The sequence below is a fragment of the Oryctolagus cuniculus genome, chromosome 3, assembly GCF_964237555.1.
Source record: "Oryctolagus cuniculus chromosome 3, mOryCun1.1, whole genome shotgun sequence".
In the NCBI taxonomy this organism is placed as follows: domain Eukaryota; kingdom Metazoa; phylum Chordata; class Mammalia; order Lagomorpha; family Leporidae; genus Oryctolagus; species Oryctolagus cuniculus.
Window position 1 is genome coordinate 174512189 of NC_091434.1, and position 12721 is coordinate 174524909.

At 48.9% G+C, this 12721-nt stretch overlaps 1 protein-coding gene across 5 annotated transcripts in view; it reads left to right on the forward strand.

The window, feature by feature from the left end:
- LOC100353522 (zinc finger protein 425) overlaps nucleotides 1-12721 on the forward strand; it is a 54866-nt gene that overhangs the window by 15005 nt on the left and 27140 nt on the right. For 4 of the 5 annotated variants that reach the window (XM_070071351.1, XM_051839382.2, XM_051839379.2 and 1 more), the window contains one exon: nucleotides 4791-7254. The exons of the other annotated variant lie outside the window; for it this stretch is intronic. In XM_070071351.1, the coding sequence (XP_069927452.1) occupies nucleotides 4791-6751 (1961 nt within the window). In that variant the 3' untranslated portion in view covers nucleotides 6752-7254. Of the gene's footprint in view, nucleotides 1-4790; nucleotides 7255-12721 lie in introns of those variants that run through there. 5 annotated transcript variants of the gene reach the window in all.

Below are 12721 nucleotides of genomic sequence, written 5' to 3' on the forward strand. Positions count from 1 at the left end.
TAAGTAGTTGGGTCCCTGCCATCCATGTGAGAGATCTGGGTTGAATTCTGGCTCCTAGCTTTTGCCTGGCCCAGCCTTGGCTATTGTGGGCATTTGGGGAGTGAACCAACAGATGGGAGAGCTCTGTCTCTTTGCCTTTCACAATAAAAGTGAATTTGGGGGCCAGCGCTTTGACATAGTGGGTAAAGCCGTCTCCTACAGTGCCAGCATCCCATATGGACTCCGGTTCGAGTCCTAGCTGCTCCACTTCCAATCCAGCTCTCTGCTATGGCCTGGGAAAGCAACAGAAGATGGCCCAAGTCCTTGGGCCCCTGCACCTGTGTGGGAGACCCAGGACAATCTCCTGGCTCCTGGCTTCAGATCAGCACAACTCTGGCTGTCATGGCCAATTGGGGAGTGGTGAACCAGCTGATGGAAAGCCTCTCTCTCTCTCTGTGTGTAACTCTGACTTTCAAATAAATAAATAAATCTTAAAAAAAAAAAAAAGTGAATTTGGAGCTGATGTTATAGCATAATGGGTAAAGCCGCCATCTGCAATGCCAGCACCCTATATGGGCACCAGTTTGAGTCCTAGCTGCTGCACTTCCAGTCCAGTTCCCTGCTAATAGCTTGGGAAAGCAGAAGACAGTCTGAGTGTTTGGGCCGCTGCCACCCATATAGGAGACCCTAGCAAAGCTCCTGGCTCCTGGCTTCAGATCAGCCCAGCTCCAGCTGTTGTAGCCATAGGAAGTGAGCCAGTATTTGGAACATCAATCTCTCTCATCTCAACCTCCTCCTTTCTATGTCACTCTGCCTTAAAAATAAAGAAAGAAGTCCTTAAAAATAAAAAAGGAAAAAAATTTTTTCAAAAATAAGAAACAGCTGAGGTTGGCCACAGCCTGTGACTCTGACATCCCATATGGGCACCAGTTTGTGTCCCAGCTGTTCCACTTCCAATCCAGCTCCCTGCCGATGGCCTGGGAAAGCGGCACAAGGTGGGAGACCCAGATAAAGCGCCTGGCTCCTGGCTTTAGCTTGGCCCAGTGCTGACTGTTGTGACCATCTGGGGAATGAACCAGTGGATGGAAAATCTCTTTCTCTGTCCCTCTCTCTTTGTAACTCTGACTTTAAAAATAAACAAATCTTTTAAAAAATAAAAATATTTAAAATTTTTAAAAAGGAATTGGAAGGCTAGTGTTTGGAGCAGCAGTTAAGATGCCACTTGGTACACCTGCATCCCATATTGGAGCCGCAGTTCAGCTCCTGGCTTCGCTTCCAGCTCCAGCTTCCTCCCAGTGTGCACCTTGGGAGACAGCAGGTGATGGCTCAAGTGGCTGGGTTCCTACCACCCAGATTGAGTTCCAGCTCCTAGCTTCAGCCCTAGCTGTTGGGAATGAACCAGCAGGGGAAAAGGTTCTTTCAAATAATTTTTTTTTTTTAAAAAGGAAAATAAAATTAAGAAGAGAGCGCCATTACCCAGTTCAACTGGAAGAAAACTAGTTCTGAAATAAAATAGCTAGGTGAATGTCTGAAATCCTCCTCCTCAGATCTTGTGGGTAAGAATGTGATAACTGAGGGCCCTCTCTTTCCTGTCATCATGGCCTTTACTTGGGAACAGTAGTGATTATGCTTATATGATACCTTTTTTTATGTAATGCAAAGTCCTTTAGAAAATGAAAATTTTTTTGAAGTGTTCTTTATGAATTCAGTAAACTTCTATTTCAGCATTCCTAAGAAAGGTACACTTTATTTTTTAAGAATTATTTGAGGGCCGGCGCCGCGGCTCACTAGGCTAATCCTCCACCTAGTGGCGCCGGCACACTGGGTTCTAGTCCCGGTCGGGGCGCCGGATTCTGTCCCGGTTGCCCCTCTTCCAGGCCAGCCCTCTGCTGTGGCCAGGGAGTGCAGTGGAGGATGGCCCAGGTGCTTGGGCCCTGCACCCCATGGGAGACCAGGAAAAAGCACCTGGCTCCTGGCTCCTGCCATCGGATCAGCGCGGTGCGCCAGCCGCAGCGCGCTGGCCGCGGCGGCCATTGGAGGGTGAACCAACGGCAAAGGAAGACCCTTCTCTCTGTCTCTCTCTCTCTCACTGTCCACTCTGCCTGTCAAAAAAAAAAAAAAAAAAAAAAAAAAAAGAATTATTTGAAAGGCAGAAGGACAGAGAGAAAGAGAGAGACAGATATCTTCCATTTTCTTGTTCTTTTCCCAAATGGCCACAACCTCCAGGGCTGGGCCAGGCTGAAAGTGAGAGCTAAGAACTCCATCCAGGTCTTCCACACGGGTGACAGGGGCCTAAGTACTTGGGCCACCTTCTGTTACTTTTCCAGGCTCATTAGCATGGAGCTGGATTGAAGCAGAACATCTAGAACATGAACTAGCACTCATATAGGACGCCATTGTCACAGGCAGCAGATTATCCCACTCCACCACAACACTAGTCCCAGAACGATCCTTCCTTCCTTCCTTCCTTCCTTCCTTCCTTCCTTCCTTCCTTCCTTCCTTCCTTCCTTCCTTTCTTTCTTTTTTCCTTAAGATTTATTTATTTGAGAAGTAGAGAGAGAGAGAGGTCTTCCATCCTCTGGATCACTCCCTGAATGGCCGCAAGAGCCAGAGCTGGGCTGATCCAAATCCAGGAGCCAAGAGCTTTTTCCAGGTCTCCCATGTGGGTGCAAGAGCCCAAGGACTTGGACCATCTTCTGCTGCTTTCCCAGGCTATAGCAGGGAGCTGGATGGGAAGTGGAGCAGCCGGGACTTGAACCGGCTGGTGCCCATATGGGATGGTGGCACTGCAGGCAGTGGCTTTACCTGCTACGCCACAGCACCAGCCCCCAGGTCCTTTTTTTATTTGAGAGGCAGAGTTACAGACAGAGACAGAGACCCGTCTTCCATCTGCTGGTTCACTCCCCAAATGGATGCAACGGCCGGAGCTGGGCTGATCCAAAGCCAGGAACTAGGAGCTTCTTCTGGGTCCTCCATGTGGGTCCAGAGGTCCGAGCACCTGGGCCATCTTCCACCGCTTTCCCAGGCCGTTAGCAAGAAGCTACACCTCTTTGCCACACTCACTGTCCTGCATCGGGCACAGACCTGACACTCCCACAGCAGTGGCTACTGCTGAGTGGGGTACACTCCGGTATCAGAGGTGAGAGAAAGCTGAAAGGAAGGGAGAACAAGAATAAGGGGAGACAGCTTCTGGGATTATGGTTTTTTTGGGGGGGGGTCAGAGTTCATGACCCTTCCCTAGGCTTGGCAAGTGCTCTCTGCCATGTGTGCCTGTGCAATAGTAATGTGAGTCCCCAGGTCCTTTTTTTTTTTTTTTAAAGCAAATCAATGTTTATTTTTGTTTAAAGATTTATTTATTTATTTGAAAGTCAGAGTTACACAGAGAGAGAAGGAGAAGCAGAGAGAGAGAGAGGTCTTCCAACCACTGGTTCATTCCCCAATTGGTCATAACGGCCAGAGCTGCACCGATCGAAAGCCAAGAGCCAGGAGCTTCTTCCAGGACTGCCATGTGGGTGCAGGAGCCCAAGGACTTGGGCCATCTTCTACTGCTTTCCCAGGCCATAGCGGACAGCTGGGAAAGGAAGTGGAGCAGCCAGGTCTTGAACCAGTGCCCATATGGGATGCCAGCACTGCAGGTGGTGCTGCAGGTGGTGTGGCACCTGCTATGCCACAGTGCCGCCCCCCCCCCCCCATACATTCTAATAACATTTCTTCCAGAAAAAATTTCCTGAAGCCTATTATAGAAGAATAAGGATATGATTCTCAGCTTTTCTGCATGAATATTTATTTCACAGGTTTAAGGAAATAGAGTAATGGGTACAGATTCTCAGTTGCTCATGATCTCCAACTTCTACATACCCTCTAAGTGTCATCTCTAGGTTCATAAGATGTATTTGCTTGTAATTTTATTTCTTTCTTTCTTTTTTTTTTTTTTTTTTTTTGACAGGCAGAGTGGACAGTGAGAGAGAGAGACAGAGAGAAAGGTCAGCCGGCGCCGTGGCTCAATAGGCTAATCCTCCACCTTGCGGCGCCGGCACACCGGGTTCTAGTCCCGGTTGGGGCGCCGGATTCTGTCCCGGTTGCCCCTCTTCCAGGCCAGCTCTCTGCTATGGCCAGGGAGTGCAGTGGAGGATGGCCCAGGTGCTTGGGCCCTGCACCCCATGGGAGACCAGGAAAAGCACCTGGCTCCTGGCTCCTGCCAGGATCAGCGCGGTGCGCCGGCTGCAGCGGCGGCCATTGGAGGGTGAACCAGCGGCAAAAGGAAGACCTTTCTCTCTCTGTCTCTCTCTCTCACTGTCCACTCTGCCTATCAAAAATAAAAAAAAAAAAAAAAAAAAAAAAAAAGAGAAAGGTCTTCCTTTTGCCGTTGGTTCATCCTCCAATGGCCGCCACGGCCGGCGCGCTGCAGCTGGCACACCGCGCTGATCCAAAGCCAGGAGCCAGGTGCTTCTCCTGGTCTCCCATGTGGGTGCAGGGCCCAAGGACCTGGGCCATCCTCCACTGCACTCCCTGGCCATAGCAGAGAGCTGGCCTGGAAGAGGGGCAACCAGGACAGAATCCGGCGCCCTGACCGGGACTAGAACCCGGTGTGCCAGTGCCGCAGGCGGAGGATTAGCCTATTGAGCCGCGGTGCCGGCCAATACTAAGCTATTTCTTAATAAGTAGTAAAAGGAACACAAGAGTTATGGGAGGCAGATTTCACAGTCATTGAGATCAGTGGGATTCCCTTTTCTGCTTTGTTAGTGGCATAAACTGATCCTAGAACCCCAATGTGGTAGACTGATGCGAGTGATCCTTTTTTTCCTCTGTAGATAACCAAGGACCTCTCAGGACAAGAGAGGAGGGATGCCATTTAAATGGTCTTCAGAAACAGGACTTGTGTGCTACCTTGCCCGGAAACGAAAGAAGGAATTTATGTGATCGAAGAGCTACCTTACAATCTCCAAGTCTCCAAGAAACAGAGACTCTAAATCAAAAAGTCCACAGCACAGCATCTAATCCAGACAAGGAAGATCCATGTCATAAGCCTCCAGATATTCCAGGTCACTTGGAAAGTCTGCCTGAACCAAGATTTTATTCCTGCTCTACCTGTAGGCAAGTCTTCCAGGTCAAGAATGAGCTGGTAAAGCACCAGAGGAGCCACTCCAGGAAGCAGCCCCGTAAGTATCCAAAGCACAAGAATAAACCCAGAGGGAATTCTGAAGTCGCTTGGCCCCCAGTGTTCCTGTGCAGAAAGAAGCGGTTCCAGTGCAGTGCCTGTGAGAAGAGCTACTATTTGAGGTGCAGTCTGATCACTCACCAGGTCGTCCACACAGGGCAGCGGCCCTTCCCGTGCCCAGAATGTGGCAAGGCCTTCCGCTACAAAGCTGACTTGACGAAGCACCTGTGTTTGCACAAAGGGGAAAGGCCATTTCGCTGTGAGGAGTGCGGCAAGGGTTTCGTGCAGCAGTGCAAGCTCACCGAGCACCTGCGGCTGCACAGCGGGGAGAAGCCCTTCCCGTGCGCAGAGTGCGGCCGGAGCTTCCGCCTGAAGAGGAGCTTGAAGGCCCACCTCTGCCAGCACAGCGGGAAGAAGCCTTTCCACTGCGCGGAGTGCGGCCGGAGCTTTTCTCGCAAGGCAGCCCTGAAGACCCACCAGAGGACACACAGCGGAGAGAAGCCCTTTTCTTGTGACCAGTGTGGGAGGAAGTTCATCTACAAAACCAAACTCGCCGAGCACATCAGAGTGCACACGGGCGAGAAGCCCTTTCCGTGCCCTGAGTGCAACAAAAGCTTCCGCCAGAAGAGGAGCCTGAAAGCCCACCGCTTCCAGCACGACGGGCGGAGGCCGTTCCAGTGTCCCGAGTGTGGCCGCAGCTTCTTCTGGAGGAACGCCATGAGGGCCCACCAGCGTCTGCACAGCGAGGAGAAGCCGTTCTCCTGCGGGGAGTGTGGCAAGACGTTCACCCGGCCCTCCAAGCTCACGCGCCACGCCACGGTGCACAGCAGGCCAAAGGAGTTCGCCTGTGGCGAGTGCAGCAAGACCTTTTCCCGGCAGTCCAGGCTCACGCAGCACCTCAAGAGCCACGCCACAGAGAAGCCGTTCTCCTGCGCCCAGTGCAGCCGGCGCTTCCGTCAATGCGCGCATCTCACCGAGCACATGCGGCTGCACGGCGGGGAGGAGCCGTTCCAGTGTCCCGAGTGTGACAAGCGCTTCTTCTGGAAAGCCTCCATGAGGTCGCACCAGCGGACGCACAGGGAGGAGAAGCCCTTCGCGTGCAGCGAGTGCAGCAAGACCTACACCCAGCAGTCTCAGCTCACGGAGCACCTGCGCGTCCACAGTGGGGAGAAACCCTTCCAGTGTCCCGACTGTGACAGAAGGTTCCGTCTCAAAGGAAATCTGAAAAGCCACCTGCTCCAGCACAGTGGCGAAAAGCCATTCTCTTGTGTGAAGTGTGACAAAAGTTTCACCCAGCAGTACAGGCTCACGGAGCACGTGCGGGTCCATAGTGGGGAGAAGCCTTTCCACTGCCCGGAGTGTGGCAAGAGCTACTGCACCCGGGGCAGTTTGAAGGCCCACTTACACACGCACAGCGGAGAGAAGCCGTTCCAGTGTCCAGAGTGTGGCAAAGGCTTCCTTCAGAAGAGGAGTTTGGAGAGCCACCTGCACCATCACAGCAGGGAGAGGCCCTTTTCTTGTGCTGAGTGCGGAAGAAGCTTCACCTACATGGGGGCCCTTACCACGCACATGACAGTCCATGCCAGGGAAAAGGCCCCCCGGCAAGCTACATAGCAGTCACACAGTGACCACCTTTAGGTGGAGCCGGCCAGCTCTGTGTGCTGTGCCTGAAGCAGAGTAAAGAATTCACAGACTGCTGCCTACAGACATCCTGGCCACATGCAGTCAGGAGCACCTGGTGGCTCCTTGACAAAAGGTGCAGATAATGCAGGCAAAGATGGTGGAAGAAATACTACCGGTCATGGAAGAAACATTGTATACCCATCTGCTAGTATAAAAGATTTTTCAGTGCCATGGAAGCCTGTGATAACTCTTGTTACTAAATTGGCAACTGTGGCCTGAACAAAGAAGTGTTACAAGCTAGAACTTTTCCCCACATCCACCTTCACCAGCTTTTCCATTACCAGGCCTCTTTATTTAAATTTGTGTTGGACTCTCCAGTTTGCTCTCAGAGTAGATTTTCATTACCTCTCAAATGGTGAGATAGCATCTGTTTCTTGGGGGAATTTCTCTGTGTTGCTGAAAATAAATGTTGTTCATCAACCCATTTGTTAAAATGATTACCTATGTGTTATTTCCTTGTAGAGTCATTGTAGTCACCTGAAATGTCACCACTGTGAGTCACAATGCTATTTATCTGGTCCCTCTACATTTTTCAACAGTGATTCTCATTCTCAAATACACTTCCTGTAACTTTAGGGTCTCTGGGGGTAAATACCAAAGGAAAGAAAGTTGTCCATGGCATCACCCCATTTTTTGCTCTGTAGTCTAATCTGTCATTATGAAAAGGCAGTTTTTCATACTGTTCTAACAGTATGTCTCTAACATCTGTCTCTGGGGCTGTCAATCTTTAATATAACTCCTAAGAAAACACACAGCTTCCCTTAAGAAATCTTTAGGGAATCTTTAGAGGAATAGGGTGCCACCTGTGTTTGGTATGGTCCTATGGATGTGAATTTCTTGGTGAGTTGATGATGCCTTTGCATAAAGAAAAAGGTCCATTGACCTGTGCAAAGGCACATATAGGCCTGATTTCAGTGTTTTTGGGGTTCTTCACCAGTGCACTTCAGAGTGCCTCTGGGAGCTTTTGCCTGGGGTGCATGTTAAAAATGCAGATTCTTGGGAATCTGTACAGATGAACAAGAATTTTCCGAGGTAGCGTTATATAAACTAAGCTTTTAGAACATTGGGTTGGGGGCCAGCAATGTGGCATAGTAGTCTAAGCCTCTGCCTGCTGTGCTGGCATCCCATATGGGTACCATTTCGTGTCGTGGCTGCTCCAGTTCCAATCCAGCTCTCTGCTAAGCCCTAGGAAAGCAGTGGAAGATGGACCAAGTGCTTGGGCCTCTGTACCCACGTGGGAGACTTGGATGAAGCTCCTGGCTCCTGGCTTCAAATCAGCCCAGCTCTGGCTGTTGTGGCCATTTGGGAAGTTCCATCCAGCAGATGGAATACCTTTCTAACTCTAACTCTCAAAAACTAAATAAAAAATCTTAAAAAAGAAAAGAAAAAGAACATTGGGTGGAGGGGCAGAGAAAGGAAAAATTATTTAATGTTTATTTCATCTATGTGAAAGGGCATCAGAGAAACAGAAAGAGATCTCCCATCTGCTGGTTCACCCCCTAAATGCCTGCAGGTGCAGGGACTGGGCCATGCTGAAGCCAGAAGCCTGAAACTCCTGGGTGTCTCCTGTGGGTGGCAGGGACCCAAGTGCTTGGCCATCTGCTGCCTCCCAGGATGTGTTGGCAGAAAGCTGGGTCAGACAAGGAGTAGCCGGAATTCAAACTGGCACTCCAGTGTAGGGTGCTGGCGTCCCCAGTGGCAGCTTAACCTGCTGCAGCACTATATCTACCCTTGGAAAAACTATGTTTGGAGGCATTCTAGCCATTCTACTGTGCGATTTGGGTTAGGACTCTCCCTTTAGCCTTCTCTCTTGTATTAAAGCTTTTTGTTACAAAAATTGCTTACATTTAGGGGGGTGTGTTAGTCTGCTCAGGTTGCCATAACAAAATACCATTAGACTGGGTGGCTTAAACCACAAAAGTTTGTTTTCTTATTCTTGGAGGATGGAAGTCCAATGTCAGGGTGCCAGCAGCATTGGTGTCTGGTGAGGCTACTTCCTGGTTTATAGACTGCTGTGTGCCTGTGTCTTCCCATATCCTTTTCTCTGTGCAGTGGGTGGGATTGGAGTTGGGCTTTATTTATCTTTTTTTAAATAAAGATTTATTTATTTATTTGAAGGATTTATTATAAAGTCAGATTTATAGAGAGGCAGAGAAAGAGAGATCTTCTATCTGCTGGTTCACTCTCCGGATGGCCACAGCGACCAGAGCTGCACCAGTCTGAAGCCAGGAACCAGGAGCTTCTTCTGGGTCTCCCACATGGGTGCAGGGGCCAAAGGACTTGAGCCATCTGCTGCTGCTTTCCCAGGCCATAGCAGAGAGCTGGATCTGAAGTGGAGCAGCTGGGACTCAAACCAGTGTCCATATGGGATGCTGGCACTGCAGGCCCCTTATTTACCCGTATTACCTCACTGTACTTTATGTACTTCCTTAAAGCTTTGATGCAGATAGTCACATTGAGGGTTAAGGCTTCAATGGGAGAATTGGGGAGTGTGGGGGGCACATGATTCAGTCCATAACATGAGGTTATGCTTAGATTTATTGAATGCCTAATACTTATCAAATACAGTGCCATATACTTCACATTCATAATCTCACCTAAGTCCTCACATGAAATCTCCATTACTAATTTGTTCTTTAGTTTCTCTGAAAACTGAGTATTGACCATGAAACAATTTATACCCCCTTACTAAGATCACCAGATATGGTATGTTATATATATATATTCTAAGATTTATATATCTATATAAATTTTATTTATATATATATATATATATATATATATATATATATATATATCTTAGAAACTCCTCTATTTCTCATTGACTGCCTTTGCCAGCCAAGAGAGTCCTGACTCCTAACAACTCTTGAGTATCTGGAAAGCTCCTGTTAATGTAGATCAGAGAGTTCCCTTCTCTCTTAAAGCCATCCCTCCTCCTTGCTTTCATCTCTTCTCCATTCTCTGCCTCCACTTAGTCACTTATTGAGCCTAGAATTCCTGTTTTGGTTTGACAGAGAACTCCTTGATTCTGTTCCTGTGCTAGTCCCCCATTTGTATTTCCAGGAGACTGGGAGTGATTGTACATGTCACTCGTGTACTGCAATCCTCTATCTAGTTCATGCTAGCAGCATATGTCTGAAATGGCATTTTTCTGTAGCTATGGCTGATTCTCATATTAGTACCCTCCTTTTTTGTTCTCTAAAAACTAGACTTTGTCTAAAATTGTAAATCTGTTAAATGGAAAATTGTCTAAAAAATGTAAATCCATTATATTTAATTTAAAACTAAAGCTTAATTCTAGTTCCTTGCCCAAGACCAGATGTAGTCCCAGGATCTGTCCTTTTGACCTTACTCAAAATCCTGTGCTTTTTCTACAATGTCACATGACTTTGTCAAGTCTCATGTCTTCTCAGCTTTTTTGTTTGTTTTAGTGTTTTTTTTTTTTTTTTTTTTTTTTTTTACAGGTAGGGTTACAGACAGTGAGAGAGAGAGACAGAGAGAAAGGTCTTCCTTCCGTTGGTTCACTCCCCAAATGGCCGAAACAGCCGGAGTTGCGCTGATCTGAAGCTAGGAGCCAGGAGCTTTCTCCGGGTCTCCCATGTGGGTGCAGGGGCCCAAGCACTTGGGCCATCCTCCACTGCCTTCCCAAGCCAAACAGAGAGCTGGACTGGAAGAGGAGCAACTGGGACTAGAACTGGTGCCCATATGGGATGCCGGCACTGCAGGCGGAGGATTAACCTAGTGCGCCACGGTACTGGCCCCCTTCTCAGTTTTAATTCAACCACTTGGGAATAGCTCTCACTAAAGTTAATAATCCTTTAAGTTCTTTCTTTGACCTCTTTTTGCAGCATTTGGTATTGTCAAGTACTTATTATCTCTTGGAATTCCTCCCAGACAACATTTTCTTTTTATTTATTTTCACATTGTTTTTAGTTCTGAATTTACCTGGTAAACTGTTGGTATTTCCCATAATTTGATCAGTGGCACATTGAGTTTTGTTTTTTTTTTTTTTTTTTTGAGATGTAACCCATAATAGCACTGTTTCTTGTCCAAATTCTAAATTAAGAATTAAAACAAGGAAACATACATAAGATGAAAATATCCTCTTTACTAATGATAAAGAGAATATCGGAAAATACTGCTGTGCATAACTGGACTTTTCTTTTTCTTTTGACAGAGTGGACAGAGAGAGAGAGAGAGAGAGAGAAAGAGAGAAAGGTCTTACTTTTTCCGTTGGTTTACCCCCAGATGGCCACTGCGGCTGGCACACCGCGCTGATCTGAAACCAGGAGCCAGGTACTTCTGGTCTCCCATGAAGGTGCAGGGCCCAAGCACTTGGGCCATCCTCCACTGTACTCCTGGGCCACAGCAGAGAGCTGGCCTGGAAGAGGAACGACCGGGACAGAATCCGGTGCCCCAACTGGGACTAGAACCCGGGGTGCTGGTGCCGCAGGCAGAGGATTAGCCTATTGAGCTGCGGCACCGGCCCATAACTGGACTTGAACAAAGTGGATGCAGAGGCAGAGGAGCAGTGCTATGTTAGTGGAAAGAAATATGCCATCTCCAAAACCAAGAGCATATGCATGACTGTTTCCCTCTCTTGAGCCACATCTTGCACAGCCATTTCTTCTATTAATCCCGTAGGTGCTTAGACTTTCAAATCTATAAATTCTTGCCAACTTTTTCAGTTTCCTTCTGAGTATTTATTATTTTTTATTTTTGACAGGCAGAGTTAGGGAGAGAGACAGAGAGAGAGGTCTTCCTTTTTCTGTTGGGTCACCCCCCAGATGGCCGCTACGGCTGATGTGCTGCGCCAATCCGAAGGCAGGAGCCAGGTGCTTCTCCTGGTCTCCCATGGGGTGCAGGGCCCAAGCACTTGAGCCATCCTCCACTGCACTCCCGGGCCACAGCAGAGAGCTGGACTGGAAGAGGGGCAACTGGGACAGAATCCGGCATCCCAACCAGGACTAGAACCTGGGGTGCCGGCGCTGTAGGCGGAGGATTAGCCTAGCCATGGCGCCGGCCTGGAGACAGCTTCCTCTAAGCAGCTCAGTGTACAGCTGCCAGACACCACTGCAGGTGGGAACACCACAAGCCTTCCCAAAGCAGCTAGACCCACTGCACAGGTGTGAGACAGGGCCAGGCTTAGGTTAGTGACCCTTAGGTTAGGGCCCTCCTGAGTTAATTTATTTTTTTAATTTATTTTTTGACAGGCAGAGTGGACAGTGAGAGAGAGACAGAGAGAAAGGTCTTCCTTTGCCGTTGGTTCACCCTCTAATGGCCGCTACGGCCAGCGCGCTGCGGCCGGCGCACCGCACTGATCCGATGGCAGGAGCCAGGATCCAGGTGCTTTTTCCTGGTCTCCCATGGGGTGCAGGGCCCAAGCACTTGGGCCATCCTCCACTGCACTCCCTGGCCACAGCAGAGCTGGCCTGGAACAAGGGCAACCGGGACAGAATCCGGTGCCCCAACTGGGAGTAGAACCCGGTGTGCCGGTGCCACAAGGCAGAGGATTAGCCTAGTGAGCTGCCGTGCTGGCCCCCAATATTGTTTTTAAAGTTTCTGTTCATTAATTCACGAATTCATTTGAAAGATAGAGATCATTCTTTCACTGGCCCACTCCCCAAATGCCTGCAACACCCAGGGCTGGCTCAGGCTGAAGCCAGGAGCCCAGAACTTAATCTGGGTCTCCCAAATCCAAGTTCTTGAGCCATTATCTGCTGCTTGCCAGGATGCAGGGAGCTGGAGGCAGGAGCACAGTGGGGAGTCAAACCCAGGCACTGCCACTCAAGATGCTGATGCCCCAAGCAGCACCCCAACCGTGTCTCCAAATGCTGACCCCAATCCATGTTACTTTGGTATTTTTTTCTAAAGAGTTACTTTATTTATTTTTAAGACAGG